Source organism: Orcinus orca, chromosome 1 (assembly GCF_937001465.1).
Source record: "Orcinus orca chromosome 1, mOrcOrc1.1, whole genome shotgun sequence".
Lineage (NCBI taxonomy): Eukaryota > Metazoa > Chordata > Mammalia > Artiodactyla > Delphinidae > Orcinus > Orcinus orca.
In genome coordinates this window covers 16,375,766-16,402,558 of record NC_064559.1, presented here as the reverse complement: position 1 = coordinate 16,402,558, position 26,793 = coordinate 16,375,766, and the positions used below count along the sequence as shown (strand labels likewise).

Below are 26,793 nucleotides of genomic sequence, written 5' to 3'. Positions count from 1 at the left end.
ATCCCTTCATTCTCAAAAATGAGCCCTTGGATTTGGTTCTGCCTGATAAGTCAAAAATGTGGGGCTTAGATGTTCCTTTAATCACAACAACTTGAGGAACTTAAAGCAAATGGAAAATGCTTTCTGGATGTTACAAAGCCCAGACCTTCTGAAAATAGTTCAAATGCATTTCCAACGTCCCCAGGCAGCTGTTTGCGCTCACACTGGCACGTTGCACACATCTCTGTCCACAGAGAAACTGTCACTCTCCCTTCGGGCCTTCCTCGTGGCCTCCATGTCAGTAATTAGGAAGCAGGACGTTCCTGAGGGAGAGACGTGGTGTTTCTGAAAGGAGAGTCATGGGGCAGCTGTTGGAGAGTAAGGCTGCTTTTTTGGAGATGTTTGTTTCAGGAAGTGCTGTAGCATCTTTCCAGTCTCAAGGAAGAAAAAGAAAAATGTTGTGACTTTGACCTTGGCGCTCCGTTCATTTGGCTTTTGCTATCTAACCCACACCACACTGACAAATACCACATCTGTCTTGACAAGCTAGTTCACAAATAACTGCTCATTCATAACTTCAGGCTGTTGTAAGAATCCTTATTTGTTACTTCAGCTTGTGAACGAGAATGCACAGTTTGGTTTTGAGAAAGACATTGAAACGATCAGAAGTCCACTGGTCTTTGCAGATCTCAGGGGAAGCACTCTCTAAAAGAGAAGACCATATTTTTTAATGTGTTCTAAGAGCGCTAAAATATATTATTGCCCATAAATGGGAATTTTCCGGGAAATTTAATTTTTAAGTTTTGGAGTCATTTCTGTATTGGGAATTGAACACTTCTTAGACCAAATTCATCAGGGATTATTCTCTCTAGAGAATACACAGTCACTTTGTCATTCCTTCCACTGGGGGGGTTCATTCTTATAGGGTCATTTATTTCCCTATCCATTGACCTAATCTCATTTTCACTTTGCTTTGACAACTTAATGACCATGCCATTGAAGCTGTTTCTTCTTGCTTTATAATAAACTCATATAACTCAGTTGCTGGCTGAGAAAGGCCAGAATGGGGGCTGGCGGTGGGGCGGGGGAAAGGTAGATGACTTATTCTGATTCGACTTTAGAAGGAGAAAAAAAAAAAGGAAAATCACAGACTGAGGACATTTCTTTGTAGAAGATGGATGATTTGGTAAAGGAACTGCCCACTTGGAGGTCTGTCAGGGTTTTCGGTTGGGGAAGTGTTTCTACATCCAAGTTCACACCTTAGCATCTGGGGCTCTGGAAGTTAAGGAGAGAGAAACAGAGGTAGGAGCTGTTACCCGGAAGTAGCTGGGCAGAACCAAAGGAGAATTATGGCTGTCACGTCAGGTTCTAAGGCAGCAGTCCTCACCTTGAGATATGTCTATTATATAGTCATTTTGATCTGAATAGTAACTTAGTCATTCATTCGTACCTCCCCGCAGTGTCAAGCCTTAGGTTGTTAAGTGTGTTAGTAGATTTCACTGGTCACATCTGTGAACCAACCCACTCCTGAGCGAACGCTCTTTCACCTACTCAAATTTTGCTTTTCTCCTCCATGGAATTAGGTGGCAGGTGCTGGTTTGTCTTGTAGAGAGAAATATTTCAGAAGAATTCCACTGTCAGAAAACATCACCATCAATAATGAAACTATGTGTATAAGGTCATGTCTAATTTCATTCATTCTTTGGCAATTGTATCAGGATTCTAGAAAGAGGGTCTTGAGCCAAGCTGACCCCGAGTCATTAGACACTGGGGATCAACGGTTTGCCCTTTCTCAGTAACATTTGCTGGGAATTCTCTAAGTGGAGTAAAAACTCACTGTCATCCAGAGCTGGGAGGAAATGACAGTACCCACTTCCGGAGTTGCTGTTATCAGAGAGATGGTGTTTGCGTGGAGGGTGTTTGGGTGGAGGGCTGGGGAGGGGTTGAGGGGCAGGACTAATTTGATGGGGAGTTCACTGCAGCATTTTTAATGACATTTAATTCTGCTTAAGCTATCATTGCGTTAAGAATGGCTTTCTGGGCTTCCCTGGTGGCGCAGTGGTTGAGAGTCCGCCTGCCGACGCAGGGGACACGGGTTCGTGCCCCAGTCCGGGAAGATCCCACATGCCGCGGAGCGGCTGGGCCCGTGAGCCATGGCCGCTGAGCCTGCGCGTCCGGAGCCTGTGCTCCGCAACGGGAGAGGCCACAACAGTGAGAGGCCCGCGTACCGCAAAAAAAAAAAAAAAAAAAAGAATGGCTTTCTCTCTGATTGAGAGGCGCTTTCACACTACATTCACACTACATAAAACCGTTACTCAGAACAGGCAACTCTTAGGAGAGAACGGTTTCGCTGTGATCCACCTGGTTGGGTTGTTTTGAGGTCAGACGAGCTTTTTGTAAAAGGCCTTTCTAACCTCTGAGTCACAAAGGCCTATACCAGTGCTTCTTGAATTTTACCAAGCACAAGAATCACCTGGAGTGCTATGTGCGGACTCCCAAACCTTTGCCTGCTCCCCTCCATCCAGATTATTATTCAGTAGTTTTTGTTTGTTTGTTTTGTTTTTCTTGGCCGCGCTGCGCTGCGGGATCTTAGTTCCCCGACCAGGGATTGAACCCGGGCCCTCGGCGGTGAGAGCACGGAGTCCTAACCACTGGACCGCCAGGGAATTCCCAAGATTATTATCCTGTAGTTTTAAGGTGAGCTCCAGATAACTGCCTCTTGACAGGAAGGCCAGGTGATTCCCAAGCAGGTAGTTCAGAAACTCACTCTGGAAACACTGTGTCTTTGGGTTTTGTTGCTTTATTTCTTAGCTGTGTCATCACAGGCAAAAATGAGTCCCAACACTTTTATAGTTAGCTTCATTGTTTCTTAGTTATTTTGTAAATGACCCATGCAAAATTTTAATTCCAGGACTTTTTTTCTCTTATGACTTATGTGAGCCATACGAGTACCCCATTATTCATGACTGAGGGCCCAGGTAATTCTAAAAATTTTTATTTCTCTAGGACTATTCACATCTCAGATTTTTCATAGGGTTTCATCTTTTAAAAAGCATTTCACATGGACGCCAAACCTTACTGATCTGAAAAAGTTTAGGCATACCGCAGTGCCACTTCAAACACATAGATGTTGAAAGTTGATTTTTACGAAAACTAGCAGTTACTTCCTTTGGCCTAAATCATCCCTATTCGCATCATTTATCTCTCCATCCAGTTCATGGGCTTAACTTCAGAGGCACTGTATCAGCACCAGAGCAGCCTGTCCTTTGGCCCTGCTTAAAAACAAACCAACCAACAAAACAAACAAGGAAGGGGAGGAAAGAAAGCATTTTAATACTGTAGCTTGATGGCGGAGAGAGAGTAAACCAAAGGTGCATATCTGAGGACTGCAAGTTGGAAAGGACAAATCATGGCAGTTAGCTTGCCTCGTTTCCCCACAGACTTCGTTTGACCCCGGTGACCTGGGACGATTTCAGGGATCCGGATTCCGGTAATAGAAGCATCCCTGTTTGGCACCACAACACCCACTGGCCTGAAGAAGGTGCTGTTTCCCAGGAAAAGGAGTGAAATCCCCCCAAGAAACGCACAGGGCCCTAGTCTGAAGAGAAAGCATTGCTGAGCAAGCGATGCTTTGCGTACCCTGCCTGTCTCTGGTTCCGTTCCTTGAGATTTTTATTGAAGATAACTTTCAGCATCTCTTTTTAGAGGTCAAATCTGAATGAGAAGACGTTGTGTGCCTTGCTGATCTTGTGACAAACAGTTTATACCCAGTCTGTAGCTTCCTGTCTTTGCTGACGGGTGATGTGAGGGAATTTTCTCTCTGTGAGGCTGTGGAGAGGGCTCTAAAAATAAACAACATGGTTACTTATTGGTGAGAACATGTGTGAGCAGATGTCAGCTGGTAACAGCATATGGTGGCAACATGATAGCAGCGTGTTACCAAGACCTGGGTGTTGGGCCGTCGTCTTCCAGGCCATTCAGGCCATGCAGATGCCACATCTCAATTAAAGAGGGTTTTGACTGGAAGGTGGAATCCACCCAAGTGTGAATATAGGCCCCTGGGATCTTGTTAGTGGGCTGAATGTTGGAGATGGTAAGTTACAGGCCATGGAAAAAGTCTTCCTTATCTGTTTTAAAATTGAGAGATAAAAGTACAAATCTGGCAAAAAAAAAAAAAAAAGGGGGTGGGGTGGGGTGCATATGGGGTGGGAGGGAATCCACAAAGCCTTTGTCTTTTGTCCAAAGAAGTTTTCAAGTCAGGTATAAATAGTGGCCATGCTACTTCTAGAAGACATGCCCTAGGTGAACGGAAGGTGCATGGATTTTAAGTTGGTGTAAGGAGCTGGGAAAGAGGTATATTCACGCAGACCTAGAAGGCCGTCAGGGGTTAATCTATCAAATAAGTTAGATAACTAATATTATTACATCCCTTGAGCACCTTTTATTTCTCAGTTTCTTTTAAATATCTCGTTTCAGTCTTTCAAAAACCCTCAGGGGTAGCATGATGTCAGTTTCATTTTATAGCAGCAGAGGCTTGGGTGCTTCAAGGCACTTGTCCAGAGATTCCCAGGAAACTAATGACAGAGCAGGGTGTCCACCTACCTCTTCTCATGCAAAAATCTGATATTTATTATTGACTCTATCACAGATAGGATAGCCTTTGAACACTCAGCAATGTTTTTAGCTGGAGGTATTTTTTGGTGTATTTTCATTTATAAGAATATGATGGGCAATATACAAGATCTAGTTGCTACCTTGACTTTTAAAACAGCAAAGTTCAGAATTTCAGGATGTCAAAACTATCACGGAAGATATTTTAATGCATTCCAAGGAGCCCTAGATTTTTAAACTGCAGCTACGCAGCCCCAAAGCAATATACACTCGGATTTTTGTTCACTGGAGAAGGCGTTTTCATGTGCGGGTTAGAAATGATGACAGGTGGTTTTAAGAAAACTGAAATCGAGGCCAACCAAATGAAAATCAGAGTTTTACTCTTAATAGGGAGTCTGTCTTTTGTCAAAGAGGTCAAGGCCTTTCTTAGTCATCTTTAATGTAAGTCAAGGTATTTATTTTACCATTTCCGTATATAAATTGTACATTGCTATTTTAGCACTAGAATGTGTTAAAGGGAACGCTGAATTCAGGAACCTGACTGCTGGTTAAGGGATGCCAAAAGATCTGGGGCGAGAATCCGCAATCCCCCAAAGATCCCTCCGGCCTAGTCCCCTGGCCCCGAGTAGGGGGGACCTTCTATTTCTGGGGGAATGATAAGTACGTTCATTGAGTCCCTCTTCTGCGTTGAATCTTTGTATAGCTCTGTACAAGGCTTCTCCTCAGTCAAATAGCTAATGACTGTGCTTTTTAAAACTCCTAGCTGTCTGCCCAGTTGTTACAACACCCTCTGGCTCAGTGGGCAGCTTGTGCTACAGACAGCCCCAGGTGCTCTGTGGGTACCTTGGTGAGTACACTCGTCTGCTTTCTATACCTCGTTTGACGTAGTGATAGCCGGCCCATCTTTAGTGTGTGTTGTCTCCTGGGGGGAACGTGTCAGAAGCAAAATAGAATTCTGAAGTGCAGCCTTGTAGCTGGACAGTCACACAGGTGCCCCCAATTTTGTAGTCAGCGTTTCTATGAGAAAGACTCATGAATGCTTTGAAGTGATATGATGACTTGATTGCCGTATGGGGAAGAATGGATCGTGAGTCTGTGAGATGTGTGTGATCCAGGGGTGAACGAGGGATTTGACAGATTGATCTCTTGACCCCCTGGGAGGATACTCTCTGGAGGGTTGAATGGTATGGCCAGAATGTCAAGGGTCCTTTTTGGGTATCTTATTTGAATCTATGTTCTTGTTTCTGGCACATAGCAATGACTCAATTAATGTTTCCGGTACTGAACTGAAAGGGAGGAAGGAGATTTTCTCTCCTTTGAAGTTCTAGAGGGAGGCCTGTGGGAAACATGTGCTGATCATTGTGACCTTGATGTTGCCATTAATGGGTTGCATGAGAGAATGTGGTGGTCATGGTCAAGGCTTCAGTTGACTGAACCTGGGAGCTTGCCACTTCGCCCTGACCCTCAGAACAAGTGCAGACTCCTCCGAGCTAGGGCCACGTGTTAGGTTGGGGGCCACCGAAGCCGGAGGTCTCACCCCTTTCTGATTTGGGACATTAATACATTTAGCCAGCTTTGATTGAGTGCCATCTTTTATTGTATGCTGGGCCATGAGACCACAGCACAGAACAGGTCTTAGATGATCCTGACACTCAAGAACTCTGGCCCAGGTGGTACCCTGATCCATTCAGAAAGGGAGGAAATGGACTTGCCGCCCTGGCGTTGGTTCCCACTGCACTTTTGAGGCCCCGAGGAAGCGTGAATTATAAATTATATTGATTCTAAATGCAGGTGGAGGTCCCAAATAAGGACAAGAGAAATGTTTTTATTACCCCCGTAGATGTCTGACTCACTGGGTTATCCTACCGTGAACTTTACCATGCCTAACCTTGCTTCTTAGGAATCAAGAAATGAAATAGTTTATTTACAGTGGCCTAAGCTGGGCTTTCCTAAAAAAAAAAAAAAGAAAGAAAAACAAAAACTGATTCTATTGAGAATATACATTTATTTTAGTACAGAAGGCCTCAGAGTGGCTAGAAGCTGCCATGTGAATAGGAAGAGTGAATGGCTTGACCCGTGCTTTTAAAGTTCCCCTTTTTTGAGGCAGATTATGTTTGGTTTTCCATCTCTAAATGTGTATTTTATTTCACTGTCTAAACCAAGGAGTTAATTGTCTGATTTTTTTCTCTTTTTTTGGTCTCACCAGCTTTTTGGAAAAGACAAGGGAAAGGGATGAGAGAAGGAAAACATTTGTTGACTACCCCCTAAGTCCCTGGTATTTAAGGCACGTCATCCTGGGTGGGGAGGGCGAGTGCGACCTCCCCATTTTTCCCCACCGGAAACTGTGTCTTGGAGAGGTGAATACCTTGTCCTTGGTCATCACCTAGCAAAAGGGGCAGAGCCCAAATCTGAATTCAGGTCTGGCCCTGGTGCCCTCCACCACATGGACCCCAAACTTCTTTTATTTTTTATTTTTTTGCCCTTCTTTTTGCTTTCCCTTTGGAATCCCATCCCATTCATTTTATAATTCTCTTACCTACCACTTTGGATTCATTCCCATTTCATGTTTTTTTCCCATAGGAAACAAGTGGAGAGGCCTCCCCTAGTTCTTGGTCTCAGACACGCCTTCTCCCTCAGGGTTATTTTCGGTCATTTAATCGCCCCACAAGCTTCCCTATTTCTTTGGTGAAAAAACACTAGAAACCTACCCTGCCCCTCCTGAGTCTGGGAAAATCAGGAGTGTCTCGGAGGGTGTGGCCAGGATGGGGGAGAGAGACGCACAGATTCCCTAAGGTGGGAGCCTCTCCCTCCCCACCCAGCTTCCCTCCTGGGAGGAAACCCTGCGGACCCTTCCAGACCTTCCATTCAAGACTGCTGAGCAGTGGGGCTCTGCATTTTTTTTTTTTTTTTTTTGTCTCTGTTCTTAGAAATAGTAATTGAGTAAAAATGTAAGTGAGCGGATGCCAAGGGGCAGGCGTCCAGGGTCAGGGTGAATTTCTCCGTGCTGACTGTGATTCTGAACACTCGTTAAGTGGAGCCTGGCTCGTGCCAAGCGGCTCGAGGGCCATCCCTGTCACCTTGTGTGAACCACCTCTCCATTCCAAGGAGAGGTTGGGAGTGGCCGCAGGGAGGGCGGGGGGCCGGTGGCGCCTCTGGCTTTCCTCCCTCGGTCTCTGACCTAGGTGTAGTTATCACTATGTGTCCTGACACCCATGCTTGGACTGGCAGCGCTGATGCTTCATCAGTTTTACATCAAATCGCCTGGAGGAAGAAATAGTCCTTGCCCCTCACAGCCCATGTGGCTGCTGCGTAATTTTTCTCCCTTTAAGTTCACTCTCCCCAGAAATGTAGGTGAGCCTGCCTGAAGGTTTTTCTCCTGAGACAGAAGAACCCAGAAGATAAGCGGCCGAGACAGTCTCTCCATGAAGAAATGGGTTAGAAGTCTCGAAGGGAAATGCAGCTTCGTTCGTCAAGGATGTACTGAGCGCGATGCTTTTTGTTAGCTTGATTCGGATTTAAAGATGGGCTTCTCAAAGTGTGGCCTGCGTTTGTATGTCCCGAGGGGTCATCGAAAGCAGATTCCCTGACCTATCTCAGGCCTGCGGAGTCAGAATCGCTGGGGTGGGTGGGGCTGAGGAGTCTGTACCTTTAAGAGGCAGCACAGGTGAGTCAGGCCTCACTAAGGGGAGGATGCTCTCATTCTGCTGGTCTGTTTACTCGAAGTCCTTCAGCTTGAAGGATGCAGATCCAGTGGGGCCTCTGTTTGATCAGCTGGTCCTGCAAGTGTGAGCCCCTGAATCCACAGCGTGGCTGAGTTTTCACCCTGTGCTCTCCATGTCCCCCAATGCATATAGATAGCAAGGTAGATCTGTGGTTAATTACACTTCTCACACACAACCCCTGCTCACCATTCACCACAGAGGAGGCCCTGCACGTGCAAACAAGTGATGACACGGCGGGTGGATGCCTAGTGGGGATGTTATGTACGGGAGTGAATGCCTCCGTTCAAGTGTGGATTGGGAAGGGGAGTTTCGAAACTAATGTATAATGTGTAAGTGATGCCTAATTTATAATGTCTTAGTCAATGTATAATGTTTAATTCGCTGAGGTAGTGTTTGGTCAAAGCACTGCTGACCTCTTCGTGGCCTGAATCCTGCTCTGAGACATTCCATGGGGTAAGGATCCCGCCAACAATGGAATGTAAACTCTACTCTCTCAGCCAAACTCAGCCACAAGTAACTGCAGTTTTCTCTTTCCAAATAGTGTTTTTTTTTTTTTTTCAACCAGAGGTATTCGAGCAGGTGAAAATCTGACCCAGATATTAAAAAGAAAAAGTTAATGATAAATTACTTGGTATTTTCTTTGTGCAACCCTAGACCTCCTGTTATTTTGATGTTGTTTTGGAAACATCAAGTATTTTGATTCCAGCCATACAATGTGGATATTACGTAGTGTTTTTGACCATCAAACTAAAGAAGCGGCCAGTTCTTCTACATGGTCTGTATCACTAAACCAAAAAAAAAATTGTTATTTATTTTTTTTATAAACATGCCCAGAAAGTGTCCTTGTGCCCCAAGTGATTTCTCTTGTTATTTCTACCAGTTTGAGAACTAGGTTGTTTGCTGTGTGGTGAAGGGTAAATGTAACAGTCAACTAGCACCAGAGGAAGAGGCACTAACTACAGTGGTTACTTTATAGCCACTCTAGGATTATACTGGTCAGGCTTAATAACCACTAGAAAACATGAAGTTTAAAATATTAATATTATAAGAACTCTTATCACTCTGCAGATTTAAACAATGGGAAAAAAAGCATTTTTCTATTGAAAAATAGAATTTTCTATTCCTACTTTTCTATTGAAGTAGGAAAATTCTACTTCCCAGCAAGCCTTCCATTAAAAGGTCTCTACGTGCACGACAAATATAGATCGAGTTGTAAGATAAACGTCAAATGCATGCAGAGATCTTGGGAAGACAGAGGTAAAGACGAGACATTCTTACGATACTGTCTCTCATTCCACAGTGTTCATTGTCTGCTATGTAATAGACATCTATCTAGGCACTAGTGATGCCATCAGTGAATAAAACAGCAGAAAACTTTGCCCTGGGAGAGCTTCACATTTTGGAGAAAGAAGATAGACGATTAGTTCAAAAGATGAGATAAGAATGGTAGAATTTGATCAATGCGATAGGGGAGAAAAGCAGCGTTGGGGGAATGGGGAGGTGAGTTGCGATTTAAAGTAGGCTGGGCGTGGAAGTGCTCATTAAGAGGGTGACATGGAAGCAGAGACTGGAAGGAGGGCATAGGACAGCCTGTGACAATGTGGAGAAGAGCGTTTCTGGCAGAGGGAGCAGTGGGTACCGTTCCTTCCACACTCAAGGATGATCCAAAGTAACCTAGAAGCTGAGGTTAGAGAATTAATGATGCATCAGGTAGGGCCTTGGAGGCCACTGTCAAGTCTGTGGCTTTTCCTCTGCATAAAATAGGGAGAAGGGTGGTTCTAGCCAAGGGGTTCCTGTGGCTAAATTGAGAAGAGTGTGCAGGTAACCAAGGAGGAGCACGAAGCCCAGTGAGTTGGACTTGCACTGTGACGTTGCACTTCACAGCTGCATTTCTAGGTGAAACTGCACCAAGAACTACAACCAGACCTCCCTTGTGCTGAGTTCCTTCTTTAGCAGACAATTTGATAGGCAGGCTACAAGCAGGTTCTGTATGTAGAATATGGGGTTTCTTTTGTTGTTGTTGTTTTGTTTTTTATTGTTTTATATGAATACTCCTGAGTTATTGGCAACCTACCCCCTTCCTTTCGGGAAAGAAGCTATCTTTGCACCCTTCTGTGTATGAAAATAACCTCTTGGGTCTCCCATCGTGTGCTAACAAGTATAGAATGGCAGCTGTTGGAGGCTGTACTTGCTGTACTGCCTAGTCACGGCCACCCTTGATTCAGTGACCAGGGACACAAGGCACTAAACTCATAGGTGACCACGGTTGGCCTCGGAGAATGACAAACTATCTCTCCCTGTGCGAAGTGAAAAGTTGGGCTTGGAAGGGTCTTTGGACCTGTCCAGCTGTGCCTCATGCCTTTGCCTAAACTTTGAAGTGGGGTCATAAGCCAGGGAATTTGTAAGACTATGTCTCTTATCAGTCAAAAAGCATTTCTCTTGGATGAGACTTTGAACTCTAATGTTTAAGTCTTGAACAGCAAGACTTTACACTGGGATGGCGATTTGACTCCTTCATCCACCTGTATGAGACATGTCTACCGAGTCTATAGTGCGTGCAGGTGCTGGGTGACGTTGCCATTGGATGGAGGCATAGAGCACAGTCCCCGACTTCAGGAGAGCTACAACTTGCTGAGGAGCTCAGGCAGACCAAACCAACCAAACCAAACCGAGAAGCTGACACCATGTGGTTGATTATTAGTAAGGGTCTGAGAGGTCGGAAGAATTGCTGAACTTGCTTGTCAAGGAAGCCTTCTTGGGGAAGGTGGTATTTGCTGCTTGAAAAGATGGCCTTTGGGGTGATCGTTTGGCCGTCAGCCAGTAGCCCTAGGAAGCTGCTTCAGTTTTCTGGAAGGAGAAGATTTGCCCTTTCATGTCGTTTTCTTCCTCTGTGAGCTCGCATGACTACCGTCTTGATGAATCATGAGACAGCACAAGCACTCAGTGTAGTCTTTGAGAAATTGGATGTATTCCTACAGGAGACCCGCTGTGAAATACTGAGGCTGGAGAACAGGGCAAGATCATTATATCAAGTATTTGTTCTTCAAAATTGTTACATTCAGGAGACATAATGGACCCATGGTGTATAAAATCCATTACACCATGATGTGCTGTTGTGTAATGGAACTCTGGAATATAACATTATTTTATAAGCTGAAAGTCACTAGAGCTTTTCTTCTTCATCTTGAAGGCATATCACAACGATGGGTCCCTCACTCGTGTACTGTGGATTTGTGGGTTGGCTGTAGTTGTGCTCCATGACATCTTCATTGCAGGACACAGGCTGAGGGAGCCGCATGTAACCCGGGCATGCTGACCTCCTGGCTGGACCTCAGGAGATTTGACAGTTATCCCCACCCCATTCCATTGGCCAAGCCTGATGTCAGTAGGAGAGGAAGAGGCACAAGAAAGGGTCCATGTGGCTGTGGGCCCAGGGGAGAGGGACAGACCACATTTTGACCAAAATGGTACAGTCTACCACAGTGTAGGTGCAGGAGTTGGGGAAAGACAAAGATTTCACCCATGTTAAAAACCGTCTGTGTTGGGCTTCCCTGGTGGCGCAGTGGTTGAGAGTCCGCCTGCCGATGCAGGGGACACGGGTTCGTGCCCCGGTCCGGGAGGATCCCACATGCCGCGGAGCGGCTGGGCCCGTGAGCCATGGCCGCTGAGCCTGCGTGTCCGGAGCCTGTGCTCCGCAATGGGAGAGGGCACAACAGTGAGAGGCCCGCGTACCGCAAAAAAAAAAAAACACCTGTGTTGTGGGTATGGCTTGGCTAGAGCCACACTATCGCTTTATCTGTTGAATTATGAGGAGCTTTATAATGGATATTTACTGAATAATTAGTAGGTTGGCCTTATAAGACAGACATCAATGTCCTTGTCCTCCATTTTTATGTATCACTTGTTCCTCCAACCGAGACAAGTTTATTTGGTGTCAGAGGCACAGTTGGTAGTACTAGGTTTAGGAAGCAAGTCCTGATGTGTTATGTGAAATTTATGTATGTCAGGGAAGCTCAGGCTTACCTCCAAAGCATGTACTCAGATCCCTTAGCCTTAGGGTCTCAGGTTGCCACTGTGGTCCTCACATGCCCAGCAATATCTGGTACATGTGCTTCACAGTAAGGATCCAGGCTAAGCTTCCATGAGACTATAAGTTTGAAGATGCTTAACTGTTTGCTAGAGGGACCATGACTTTCCTGTTTCTTCTCTCTCTCGTGTGAGTTCCATGCCAATTGATTTAAACATCGTGTACCATGCGGTTCCCTAGAATTCTGTCTAACCTGAACCTTAGTCTCCTGCCAGTGACCTATCGGGTTGCTGCCTTAGATTCAGGCTCCTTCTTGCTGTGTCCAGTGAGAAAACCGGAGAATGACCCTGCCTGGCTTGAGGCATCTTCTGTACCACTCTCAAGCCAGGGGCAGCCATCCATCCCCTCCGAGCGCCCCTGAGCATGCTGGGTAACTCTGTGCTTTCAAGTTCATTGCCATCTCCGCAGCCTATTCTTAGTAGCAGCAGATGCTGAGCTTTTCCATCCTGCTCTTGGGGTCAGCGGTGGGAAAGAGCAGAAAAAAATGAAAGCATTGTCTTGCCCCTGGCTGGACATCTGTATTTCTGAATCGCCCTGTTGTGTGGGTGATGCAACCACTGGAGCTGTTTTGCTGAATGTGAACTTTGTCCACCGACTGGACTTTAAAATTGGTTTTGGATCCTTGTGAAATCCAAACGGTCAGACCACATTTTTCTAATCTTCGGTTGGATTGTATCTTTGCTCTGAAGCGGAGCTAATTCGTATGTGTTCGCCTTCACGGCAGGGGCTGCTTCTCTGTTTTCCTGGTCTGCGTTGCTTGTTTTCTCAAGGCTGCTACTTACCTCGTCCATTGTGTGTAGGCAGGAGAGCGGGAGGGCAGCTCCCTGCGGGAACTGCGGCCACTGTGGCTTCAGGGGTGGTTTACTCAAGTGTTATTGTTAGGGAGAGAGTAGACTGGCTTTCAGAAACTAAACAGGGGAAGCACCAAGACCAGCTCGCCCACAGGTATGCTGGGACCATGGCAAAGACTTGAACTTGGGCTTCAGATATCAAAGCACTCAGATCCTTTATTGGAAGCGTTGACCTTCAGGGCTGTGGTCTCTACTTGGGTGTTCTAGTGCTGGGATTCTCAACCTCACTGTGCATGAGAATCACCTGGGAGATATTTAACATACATTCAGGCTGAGGTCCGCCTCCAGAAATTCTGAGTCAGTTGGCCTGGGGTGGGGTCTGGCATCTTTAGTTTTAAAAAGCTTCCCAGGGCATTCTAATGTGCAGCCAGGTTTGAGAACCTCTGTTTTGGGGGTTTACATAACTTTTACTACTATGATTTTCTGTCTAGGTATCCATGTTCTAATATGAGTGAACTTCTGCATAAAGAAAAGGCGTATACCTGCTTGGGGGTATTGATAGATAAAAAGGGTGGATTCTGGCTTTAGTAATAATAAGATGAATAATAATGTTACCGATAGCCATTAGTTATTGAATACTTAGTTCGGCAATGCACTAATCTTTCTCTATTAGCCCTATAGGATAAACAGTTATTCTCAGTTTTACAGATAAGGAAACCGAGACTTACAGACATCATGTAATTTCCCCACAGTCACACAGCTAATAAGTGGCAGAGCCAGAACTTGAACTTGGTCTGTCTGGTTCCAAAGCTCCAACTAATCTCTCCCCTAAGACGATAAACTTCAGTATACACAAGAATATTTGGGGTGAGGGGATGAGGTGTCAGAAAAGGAGAATTCACTGAGTGAGAATAATATGTATCTGTATTTTAAAGAGCTCATTCTTTTCTGAAAAAGGAAAAATGATATGTTTGGATGCTTTCTTTTTTTCTTTTAAATCCAGTATTTCTCTCCTGAAAACCTATGGAAATTCAAAGCAGGCAGCAGAACCCACGGGCTTGAACACAGGTGTTGGAATTAGGCCGTGGCTTCTGAGTTTAGCTCATCTTTATTCTCTGGGTTCCCTGTTTGAAGAACGAAGTGGTTGCTACTTATATGAACGTGTATGAAATATGGTGCATCCTTATGTGATTCTCTTGTCCACACTGGATAATCACTGGACCGTGCAGTGTAAAATCCTGGTGTTTTTCTTTTTTTTTTCTCCCTAGCTAGGAACAACTGTTTTTTGGCTGTTTTTTTTTTTTTTTTTGGCTAGTAAATCTGAGTTCTTCCTCAGACTACTGCATTAATCCTTTAATGCCTATTAAAAGATCAGAATGGTTCCAGGCCAAGGCCCTAGAAATTCCATCTCCAGTTCCAGGCCTTCGTATGTGTCCTCATACATATGAAGGAATGTTGCAGATCAAGGCAGCCAATAACTATTTGTTAAACGTGGGAGTGAGTGAATTTTGCAAATATGGACCACAAGAGAAATAGCACCTTGCATATCGCTAAGGACTCATTGGGAAATGAGCAAAATGTCTTAGTCCACTGGTCTGCTCCCAGTTTCTCCATGGGGCCACTTGGTCTGTTAGCCAACTCCTAATTCCCACCTGGGGAAAGTTTTTGTACTCTAAGCAAAGCAATATTAATAGGATTAAAAGCATCTTATTATCACCAACCTCTGTTTATATCTCTGAGCCTGGATGAAGGGATACTGACTTCTTCTTTACTGTCAGTAGCATTTTTCATGTTATAAGTTAGGAAAAATTCAGAATCCCCGGGGGCACAGAAAGAACATGAGTGAAGCTACTTGCCAGCCCATATGAAAGCCAAGCCTATATCTGATGCATTCTTGTTGTGGATGGTCCCACGGGGACGCCTGGATCAATACTTGCTCCCTCTGTGAGTTCGAACTGCTGTCCCTGGAGTTATAGTGGGACAGTTGGGCCTGTGTTCTTGGGTCCTCAGCCAGACAGCACAAGTATTTTTAGGGTTCTTCTTGTTTCAATCCAATTTCTGCTTGAAACTTTAACACAGGCAGGCTGCACTGAAACAACTTTTAAACTACTCTCTGGGTAGTGTAGGAGGGCTTGGATTCGTACTACAGCCCTTAAGCATTTTTTTTTTTTTTTTTTTTTGCTAAATATCCAACAGGCTGAACAGAGGAAATTTAAGTCTAACCCTGGGGGGGACCCCGGTTTAGTCATCTGTCTAGACAGACGAGTTCATATAATGGGCCTCTCTGTTTCTTTTGCTTTGTTAGAACAGACGGTGGTCCCTTCCTTTCAACTTTGTGAGGATGTGGACCTTTGGTTTTTTGATCCCAGCCTACCACTGATAAGCCAAGAAAGTGACTCATACATGAGCCAAAGATGACTCTTGAGGGTGACACTTAGTCTGTGATATAATAGAAAGAAAATACAGGTTTTGCATAAAGGAGAATCCTGGGTAAAATCCTGACTGTGAAATATTGGGCAAGTCAGTTACCCTCTCTGAACCTCATTTTTCTCTTCTCTAAAATGAGAATTGATTTTTAAAAATAATGCTTCTTAATGGTACTTTAAAAAAAAAAGAAATTAACACATAAAAATGCCGTGCCTGTGGTAGGGAATGAATATATTTTTTATTCGTTCATTCATTCATTCACTTATTTCAAGGTGATCAGTGAAGACTTTTTCTTGCTTTTGTATTCTGAGAACTATAGGAAAACCAGAAATTCCAACCCATGTTTTTAATATCAAGTTATACATTGAGAAAAGCAAGTGATATATATATATATATATATATATATTTTTTTTTTTTTTTTTTTTTCGGTACGCGGGCCTCTCACTGTTGTGACGTCTCCTGTTGCGGAGCACAGGCTCCGGACACGCAGGCTCAGCGGCCATGGCTCACGGGCCTAGCCGCTCCATGGCATGTGGGATCTTCCCGGACCGGGGCATGAACCCGTGTCCCCTGCATCAGCAGGCGGACTCTCAACCACTGCGCCACCAGGGAAGCCCAAGTGATATATTTTTTTAAAGCCTAAGAAAAAATAAAAAGTGGTACCAATTTCTGTCAGAGGAAAATAATGCTGAAGATATCATTTAAACATTGGTAAAAGTAAGTAAGGCAGAATGATATTCTTTGTCTTATCAGGAGGGCTCAAAACTTTCAGAACCTGCCTAAAAGAACTCTGTGTGTTAGTAACTATTTCTACAACTAAGTGGTACATCTCTCTCCCTTGTTATTTCACTTTAATCCCTTCCTGAATTGTCCCTGAAAGCAAGGATGTGGAAAATACTGTTTTATTCAATTTAATTCAATAAATATTCACTGAGCATGTACTGCCTCAAGGGCTTGCTGCCTGAATCACACGAGTGGATAAAAATGAGGAGAGTAGGGGTAGATCCCCCCAGAAGAGGCAGCACACACAGCGCAGAGGAAGGCACTGGGCTCACATAACATAGGTGTAAGTGGAGGCGTCCTATCTCTAGTTATGTAACATTGGATAGGGCACACGCCCTCTTTGAGCCTCAGTTTCTTAGCTTCCACCAAAATGGGACAATCATGGTGGCTATGTGACAGATGGCATGCCCCTCAACACTTGTAGTGTTACTTTTGTCATTGTTCTTCCTCTTTTTATTGTTGTTCTTACATCACCCCTACCCTCAAGTAGCTTATAGCCTATTTGTGAAGACAACTTGATACACCCACTGCCCTACACAAAGCAGAACCATTCAAAAGTTGCTGAATGATATTTACAAGCCAAGGCCAATGGTAACACAAAGACAAGGTGACTGGGTAACGAAACCAACTTTTTAAAACATCGATCCATACCGTACGTAGAATGATATGTGTACCTGGGCAGTGAATAGCCCGAGCCTCAGGATGAAAAGGGAAACAGGAAAGTCAGCATCTCCTTCAGCTGTTAAAGGACAGAAGCAAGTGACGTCTGTGTTGATCGCAAAGCTTTTCATATGTCAGAGTACAGTTCTTGACGTTTTCATACATTGAAATTCCATCAGAACCCAGTGCTTTACGTGGCTTCGGATATGGTATGTCTGAGTCATGTCTCTCTCAATACAACTGCAATCAATAAAAAAGCCCAGTAAAATGTGGTTAGCCACAAGGACCTCCCTCCCGACCCACCCCACCCCCAGTCAGCACAGATCCATTCAGTCTACGGCTCCCTCCCCGCCCCCCCACAGACTCTGGACTGAGAGAGGCTTACGCTTCTTCAAGTACAAAGAACAGAAAGGCCCACTCTTGTGCCGGTTGCCTGCCCCTCCTGTTGTCTGGCCTGCCCCACTCCTGACCCCTGGGAAGCCCCGTCCTGTCCTGTGCCTTGGGTGACTGTGGCCAGAGAGGAGCTCTGCCCAGGGTCATGGGTACACAGAATAGATGTCTCCAGAGGATGTGGCCTGAGGTTCCAGAAGGCCTGACTGAGTAAAAAGTCTTGTCCTTTCTCTTACTGATACAGCTGGCTTCCTCCTGTATCCTCTGTAAAGTGAATCTTGAGGCCCACGCTGGCCATCACCGCCTTCGTTTTAATTCCTTACGTATCTTGTAGTGTTTTTTTCCTTCTTGCTCTTACGCACAAGTGACCTGAGGCAGCAGCAGGGGTTGTGAATGCACAGGGAGGCCAGAGGGGAGAGGAGGAAAGGAGGTGGGAGCCAGACAGGTGTGCAAAGGACAGAGACAGCTGTCGCCTGCTTGCTGTTTGGACTTGGCCGTTACCTGCTGGAGCAGCGCATGCCCAGGCCAGCGAAGCAAGAAGGGTGTCTTCCAGCAGACTCGAGCTGTCATCCCAGAAGTCCTTGACCTCCCATCACCCACAGGGGAAATCGGGCCTCCCGATCACCTTTAATTGTCAAAGCAAACCAAGAGAATGTGCTCCGTTTTCTTTATTCTTAGGAAAATGGTGCCCCTTTCTTTGTTCCCACTCAAAGTCTGCTTTGGTATTTTTTCTCAAAGTTGCCATTTGGGAGGAGGTTTTATTTAAAAGTTCTGAGGTTAGATATTTGGAGAGTAAGATGAAGCCAGTTGAAAACGGTGTCCTTTTTGTGTTCTTAACCGAGGGAAGTTCAGTCCTGACCTCTGAATCAGTGAAGGCCAAAGTTTGTCACTGGCTGTGATATAATCTAATTTTACCACTTTCCACTACTTGCTTCTAGTTAATAGAAAGGTGGACCTAAATATGTCTAACTACACTTACTTTACTTACTGGGGGAACCAGTTTCCCTTTGCTGAGGATCTGTATCTAGCTTCTTTTATTCACACTTGGTGTTTGGTCCATAACAACAATGACAACAACGACAAGAATAATATTTATAATAAAAATATTGATTACTTACACTGATGTGGTACTTCTTCTACCCCAGGTATCCTCCTAAGCACTTAGGGATATTGACTCATTTGATCCTGGCAATAATGGATAGGCATTATTATTTTTTTCCATTTCACATAGGAGGAAACCAAGGCACAGAGATAGATTAAATCACTCCCAAGATCAATAGCTAGTAAGTGGAAGAGCCAAGGTGCCCCGCCTCCCATAGTTGCCGCTGTCATCATGACTCACTCCCGTGGACTGAAGTTTGAGCTGATCACGTGACACAGAAGCGGCCACGTGGTGCAATGGTTGAGGGCGTAACTCCAGAATGAAAACTGCTTAGGCCTGTTTGTTTGGGGAAAGGCAGTGCACGCTGAAAGTAGAGTCCACCTGGCGTAAAATATAGAAACCATTTACATATGAGAAACCTATGCGGTACGTATACACGCAGTGCTCCTTCGGGTCTAAACTGAGGAGAGCAGTCCACACGCCAAGTTCTCTTCAGGTGACTTTCTTAAACTAACCCCTTTGATTAGCAAACAGTACAAATGTTTATAAAGTTGGAGGAATTTTAGTATCTTTATTTGAATGGCGCAAAGCAGCCCAATGTAGCTTGGCCCTGGGCTGCAGCCTATATGTATCTGGATGCCAAGAAGCGACTGTGCTCCGCCTGGGATGCCAAGCATTCCAGACCTGTTACCTTGTAAGTGTAATATTTACCAGATTTTCGCTTCATCTGGAGATGAAGCGCAGAGCTGCCCTGAGTTGGGGAGTCTGCGGCTGCTGGGGAGGGAGCTCCGTGTGCAGAGGCCTCCCTGAATGACCAGGGAGCTGGGGAGATGAACAGAGGTCTGCCGGAAACAAGCCCTTTTCCTGGGAGTCTAGGAAAAAATAACAGAAGCTACGACGTTGGGGTACCCATCAAACTCACAGTGCTGAGTGCTTTTGCTTTCACAGTGCTAGTTTATCCTCACATCTCTAGGCGATAGAGGCTGTCTTGTCCCCATTTTAGAGATGGGCAAAGTGCGGTTTAGAGAATTAACTGGAGTGCCACATAGCTAGCTCTGTTCCAAGGCCTATCTTTACTTTCACTTTAGTAAAGCTGGTTTAGAGCAAAGGATGATGGTGGCAAAGTGGGGCTGAATCGTTCCCTGTAGCCTCTCTTGATTCTCATTTCCTCTGACCTTCCCAACCTCCTTGCCAGGAAGGTGTCCCGCACATTTTACAGATGAGGAAACTGAGGCCTAGAAAGGTTAAGAGATGTGCCCAGGGCCAGCTTTTACGTGGCAAAGCCAAAGCAGAATCTGGGTCTTTGAGTCCCAAATCTTAAATCTCCTCGTGTTACAGCGCCAAGATTACAAACAAAACCCCATCCTAAACTCTGTGGTGTTCCTAAATTTTGAGAAGGGCCTGGAGGCCGAGTTCTAGACAGTCTGTACTGAACCCTGTATGTCAATAAACAGAGCTAGTAAATGACATATCGTTATTGTGTGTGTGTGTGTGTGTGTGTGTGTGTGTGTGTGTGTGTGTCCATACACACACAGTGGGGCAGTCGCAGGCTGGAGCAGGTGAGAATCATTTTCAAGTCGAAGAGGTCAGCGATTGCCAGATCAGCACGTGTAATGAACCCTACTTTACTTTCATCATCCCTTCATCCGACGAGTAAATGGTGACAAGATCCCCAAGGTCAGGAAAAGGATGGTGAAAACTGCCTCTAGTTCTTCCTGCCCTTCCCGGATGGGGGCTGCCACCGGGACCCTCTACACAGCCGTCATTTTGTTCGTTTTCTTTTTTTGGCGGAGCGTTCGTGTGAAAAATGAAGCCAGAGCATTGGAAGCAGCCCCCTGGCCGCACCCGAAGTGCTCAGGGCTGCCTTCCGATGAGGCTGGAGATATAAACGGAAGAGGCAGCTCGCCCGGGGGCACCTTGCAAGAGCCCTTATTCGCTGCTGCTCCCGTTGCTTTGGGGGATGATGCTTTGGTTGCATCTCACCCCAAAAGCAGTATTTTTAGCCGAAGGTGGAAAATTATAAAAGCAAAGGTGTGACATGAAGCTCTCTGGTGAGTGTTGTCAGTGGAAGAACAGTCACCCCAGCATAGAGAAAGTTGCTGCAAGATCCGCGTCCAGACTCGGGGCCGGGCCCCTGATTCACCGAGGCGCCGGCTCTCGCGAAACCGATGAAGGGACTAGTGTTAAGCCCCTGGTTTCACTTCTACATTGAAGTAGGTAGGCAGGGTTTTTTTCTCTGCGGAAGTTCAGAGTTTTTCTCTACTGGCTTCACAGTGCCACTGTGTCCTGTGTTGGACATTTGGTCACAGGAACTGAATCCAAAGGATGATTTTCCATCATTTCAATTTCTTTTCTTGGGGGGGGTATAAATACAACAGACCTTGGTTATGCTACTATTTTGTTGAGTGGGTTTTGTTCCATGAGTGGATTTGGTCTATACATTCCCTTTTCTGATACCGTTTTGGTATCACGGTTATACTGCCTGTGTAAGTGAGTTGGGGTATCTCCCCATTTCTTTCTCTGGGATAGTTTGCATAGATTGGAATATGTTTCCTAAAAGTCTAGTGAGATTCCTTTGTACAACTGCCTGGGACTAGTATTTCTTTGTAGGACCTTACATAATCATATTATTTTTAAAATATTTATATGCATTTTCATCCTTCTAATTTCTTTTTTTTCCCTTTTTTTTTAGTTTTTTTTTTTTTAATTGAAGTAGAGTTGAATTACAACGTTGTGTTAGTTTCTGGTGTACAGCAAAGTGATTCAGTTATACATATATATTCGTTTTCATATTCTTTTCCATTATGGTTTATTATAGGATATGGAATTTAGTTCCCTGTGCTATACAGTAGGACCTTGTTGTTTATCCATTTCATGTATAATTGTTTGCGTCTACTAATCCCAAACTCCTAATCCAACCCTCTCCCACCCAAAAATACAGAACGCTTCACGAATTTGCGTGTCATCCTTGCACAGGGACCATGCTAATCTTCTCTGTATCATATTCCAATTTTAGTATATGTGCTGCCGAAGCCAGCACTCCCCATTCTTAATGGATGTACTATTTACATACAGCGAAATGCACAGCTCTTAAGTGTGCAACTTGATGAGTTTTGACAAAAGTATACCTTTGACATAATCTTGAAGCAGAAGAGAGTGGAGTAACTTGCCTGCAGTGAAACGGCCAATGTTTAGGGAAAGGAGTCAGGATTAGGAAAAGGAGGATGAAAGTTCCCAACTTCTGCTCCCAATATGAAGCTAAGATCATCTTCATATACCATCTCTAGTTTCCTCAGAAGCACAGGTCTTGAACGGGCTTTCCTTTCCAAGGTCTGGTGGTATATGGAGCTATGATGTGCTCTTTCTCTTTTGATCCCTCATCTCAGTTTTTGCAAATAAATATTTGTGGGGGCGAGGAGGTTGTCAGATGACACAAGCCTACTGTAAATTGTTTTTAGAGTCTTCTTGGAAATAACTTTTTTTTTTTTAACATCTTTATTGGAGTATAATTGCTTTACAATGGTGTGTTAGTTTCTGCTGTATAACAAAGTGAATCAGCTATACGTATACATATATCCCCATATCTCCTCCCTCTTGCGTCTCCCTCCCACCCCTCCTATCCCGCCCCTCTAGGTGGTCACAAAGCACCGAGCTGGTCTCCCTGTGCTATGCGGCTGCTTCCCACTAGCTCTCTATTTTACATTTGGTAGTGTATATATGTCCATGCGACTCTCTCACTTTGTCACAGCTTACCCTTCCCCCTCCCCTAACTGGGTTTTTTAATCAAACACTACATGGTTAGGAAAAGTCTCAAGGAGAAATAAAATGCAAAGGGAAAGGCAGTTCCCAATCAGGAGGAAAGAAAACTATGTGATAGAGCCTTAAACTTGGGGATTCTGCCCTGGGATATTACAGGAGAGCTGTGGAGCTGGATTTATGATCTAAACAGAGGGTTTAATGGGAAGCCTAGCAGCACAGATGCACCCACATTTAGACAGGATATCGAACTGCTGTTTTGTGGCTGTATAATCCTCCTAGGATTTGTAAGTGATCTTTTAGGAAAGTTGAAACTGCAAGGTGGGAAAGCATGTGCCTTTTTAAAACAGTGTATCATCTATTGTAAATATGAATCTACATTAAGAATAACACAAGAACATTTTGAAATGCAGTAACAGGATTGCTCTTTTGCCCTTCAGAGGTCCCTTTTCTGTCTGATGGGAAAGCAGGTGACATGGGGGTGGGGAGGGAGTCACAGGCTTTCAGGGTCACACAGGCTCCTACTGGCTTTAGAGGAGGTAGGAATTCTTACTAAGAAGTGTCAGCCCTTGCATAAAGCGTTTATCCCTTTAACCATGATGTCTGGGAGTTTTTTACCAAAGAATTTTAACACAGCTACCTGTCAGAGGATTCGCCAGATTTGGTGATATGTCCCTATGAGTCAGGTTTCAAGGTTTCAAGGAGTTAGAAGTCGCAACAAGATTAATCACAAACTTCTGAAGAACATTCCATGAAACACATTTGCAAGTAAGAAATGTTGCCTTTGGATTTCCCAACCTAAAAAGGTAGAGCGTAAACACGCACTGACCAAAAAGTACCACATTCTGGTGCCTCCCAAAAATTGTGAAATGAGACAAGAATGCCTTTCCTCCACCCTTTCCTTCATTTTGGCCTCACAGTTTGTCATGCACGGTGATTTTGTGGTGGGGTGACAGTTCTGTAGAGATGAGATATAGGGAAAGTTTATTTAAGGTTTATTTAAATAATATAAAGTAATTCACAGGGGTTTTTTTCCCCCTCCTCCTCGAGAACATCTTGATTCATTTTCAAAAAAAGAAAAAAAAAAAAGGAATTACGTAGCATAAGTGTTTTGAATGCATTGGGTATGTCTTATTTTTAGTGAGAGTGTATTGTCATTTATTATTTTATAGGGTTAGAGGTTATCATCTTTTTCACGTAGATAATTTAAATTGCTATGTATGTTGGAATAGAGTCAGGATAACTTGACATGGAAAAGGCATTATTAGCAGGTGTGTGGTCTATTTGCCAAGCTGAGAAAAGTAAGTATGTTAAATACTCTACTATGTGTTATAAGCAAGATTGTGTATAAATGGGTTTATCTTACCTTATGAAGTGAAGTACTAAAAGTAGTCCATTGTATTGATAAGTCACTTTCACTCTGGCACCACCACTTACTGGCTATGTGACCTTAGATAAATGATGTAATCCTCCTAAGCCTTGGTCTCCTCATCTGCAAAATGGGAATGAAAAGAGTGTCTACCCTGTCGAGTCTTTGTGAGGCTTAAATGAGATAATGCAGATAGGACTCTGAGCTGCTGCTGTTATTATTGGCATATTACATACTGAGAGGCAGATTTTCCAGGCAGTGGATTTACCATGCATTTGCTTCACCTCACCTCATTCTTCCTTAAGCTCGGGGCCGTGGACAGTCCTTCACATGCCTAGAGTTTGGCCACAAAGGGACGGAAGGCAAAACTCAAATCTGTTGGTTAAAACTCAGCTTGGAGGAGGACCTGTAGGGGGTTCAGGGAAACAGATGAGGGTTGGCTACAGGTGCTTCGGAGGCTGCCCATGTGCATGTCGAGGTCCCGGGCAGGTCTGGCTCATAGGACTGATGACACCGTGATCTCACAGCCCCCCGAGAGTGGCTCCAATTCTGTGCACTGTAACCTGAATGGACCCTTCCTAAGTCTGAGGCGATGTGATGAGTGGGAAGAACACCTGTTGGGAGTCAGGATTTGGGTTTGATAATCCACTTACCAGTGTTTTCTGATCACTAACTCTGAGCCTCAGTGTTTTATCTGCAAAGTCGGAGATCAACCACAAAAGTTGTTTCCGGGGGATTAGATGAGCTTGTGTCAGCAAATGCTTGTTGTCTTTGAGTGACCTCTGGGGAAGTGTGGCGAGTACATCCTAATTCAGTGAAAGTGTCAGAACGGCTGTCATCAAAAAGACAGCAAATAACAAGTGTAGACGAGGGTGTGGAGAAGAGGGAACCCTTGTGCATTGTTGGTGGGAATGTAAATTGGTGCAGTCAGTATAGAAAACAGCATGGAGATTCCTCAAAAAATTAAAAATAAAACTACTGTATAATCCAACAACTTCACTTCTGGGTATTTAGCTGAAGAAAACAAAAACATTCGTTTGAAAAAATATATGCACCCCTGTGTTTATTGCAGCATTATTCACAATAGCCAAGATAAGGAGGCAACCTAGCTGTTTATTGACAGACGAACAGAAAAAGATGATGTGGTATATATACAATGGAATGTTACTCGGCCACCAAGAGAATGAAATCTTGCCCTTTGTGACAACATGGATGGACCTAGAGCTATTATGCTAAGTGAAATAAGTCAGACAGACACAGACAAATACCATAGGATTTCACTAAAAAACAAAACAAAGGAGCAAACAACAGAACAGAAACTGACTCATAGATTCAGAGAACAAGCAGGTGGTTGCCAGAGGGGAGAAGGGTGGGGAGATAAGTGACATAGGTGAGAAGACCAAGAGGTACAGACTACCAGTTATAAAATAAATAAGTCATGGGATATAATTTACATCATAGGGAATATTGTCCATTATATTATAACTTTGTGTGTTGACAGGTGGTACTGAGACTTATCATGGTGATTATTTTGCAATGTATAAAAATGTTGAATCACTATGTTGTACACCTGAAACTAATATAAAATTGTAGGTCAATTATACTTCAATTTAGAAAGATATTTAAAAAGAATAAATGTAAATACAGTCATGCCACCTCGCACGTATGATTCACTTTGCATTTAGCAAAGCCCGTTCACATGCATCATCATATTTGAGCCTGACCAGAACCCTGTAAGGTGGTCACCAGCTCCCAAGGCACAGCGAGGTTCAAGACAACACAGCTTCAGAGGTAAATGGGAATTCTTACCAAGAAGTGATAAGCCTGTGTGTAAACCCCTCATCCCTTGAACCCTGAGATGTGGGAGGTTTTTACCGAAGGGTTCTAACACAACCACATGTCAGGACGAAGACTAGTCTCCTCACTTAGCTGCAACAGACAATATATTGGATCAAGAGCTAGAAAATCACACACAAAACGTATGCTTGACTTACAAGGAGCCAAGGAGAAGCAGCAGAAACATAGACCTCATATCTCGCCTTCAGAACCTAAATGAGGCTTTTCAGAAGCTCAGCCTCTGAACCCTCAGTGCTATCTGGTTCCTTCCCCATCTTTCCTATTTGAGGAAAGTTGAAGATTCGAAGGGCTAGAACTAGACTTGTCTAATGAGCCTCAGCACAGTGTCACACGTTGTCCGGGTGTTCGCATTTCAAAGGTCATCTGGTTCTGTTATCTCTCCTTGAATCTTGTCCCGAGATTCTGGCTGTTGCCGGGAAAGTTCCTGACTCCTTTTGTGTATGGTTCTGACCATACACATATCTTCTGATGAGAAGGCTCATCATTTACTGAGCTTTGGCTGTTCTTCTGGAACTTTCCACCCGCCGGTCCTTGAAGAACTTCAGAAGGAGCCTTTATTGGGAAGAGAGAGGCCATGGAGCAGTAGAAAGATTGTGGACTTGGGGTCAGATAGACTTGATTTGCGATTTCCAGCCACTTCTCTGTTCTAGCTGCACGCACGAGTGACTTGCCTGCTCTAAACCTCAGTCTGTTCATGTGTACAACAAGTGGTGGGCGGTGGGAATTATCTAGCTCATAGCAAACACTGTCAATAAGACAGCAATTGTACAAAAAATATACATGAGATGCCATTAAGGTTAAAAATGAGATTATATCCAAGAAAGCATGTTGTAAATTGCCTGTAAATGTGGGTACTTTTAATAGTAAAATCACTTTAAGTCTCCTTTTACACCTGGTTTTATGTGAGTGAGCCAACGGGTCTACAAATCTAGTGACCCCAGAGTGGTTTTCTAAGACGTGTCCTGTTGAATTGGGCTCACGTGTGCCCATAGGTTCCTGATATTAATAGTTATAAACTGAGGAGCAGAGGCACAGCCAAGGACTGTGCTGGTTTGTTTGACTCTGTAAAGGCAGAGAAAACGTCTTCCATCCACAGAGTTTCAGATACTGCTGCAATTTTGACGTATGTGACCTTTTTTTTGTTCCTGGTTAGGAGAGTCTTCCTGGCATAGGACTCTGAGAGTAGGTTCAGGCTTTTTTTGGGGGGGGTGGGGGGTAGGAGGGCAGGAATGTGTTGCAATTTTATTTTATTTTTTAAA

The 26,793-nt window shown here is 44.4% G+C and overlaps 1 protein-coding gene and 1 non-coding gene across 4 annotated transcripts in view; one reads left to right on the top strand and one right to left on the bottom strand.

Moving 5' to 3' along the window:
- Positions 1–26,793, top strand: part of TGFB2 (transforming growth factor beta 2) — an 84,179-nt gene that overhangs the window by 11,308 nt on the left and 46,078 nt on the right. For 2 of the 3 annotated variants that reach the window (XM_033430457.2, XM_004271027.3), the window contains exon 2: positions 5,354–5,437. The exons of the other annotated variant lie outside the window; for it this stretch is intronic. In XM_033430457.2, coding sequence (XP_033286348.1) covers positions 5,354–5,437 — 84 coding nt within the window. The remainder of the gene's footprint in view (positions 1–5,353; positions 5,438–26,793) is intronic. 3 annotated transcript variants of the gene reach the window in all.
- LOC117201847 (U6 spliceosomal RNA) lies at positions 21,484–21,592 on the bottom strand. Its single transcript, XR_004483975.1, has one exon. It is a non-coding gene; the product is annotated as a U6 spliceosomal RNA (small nuclear RNA).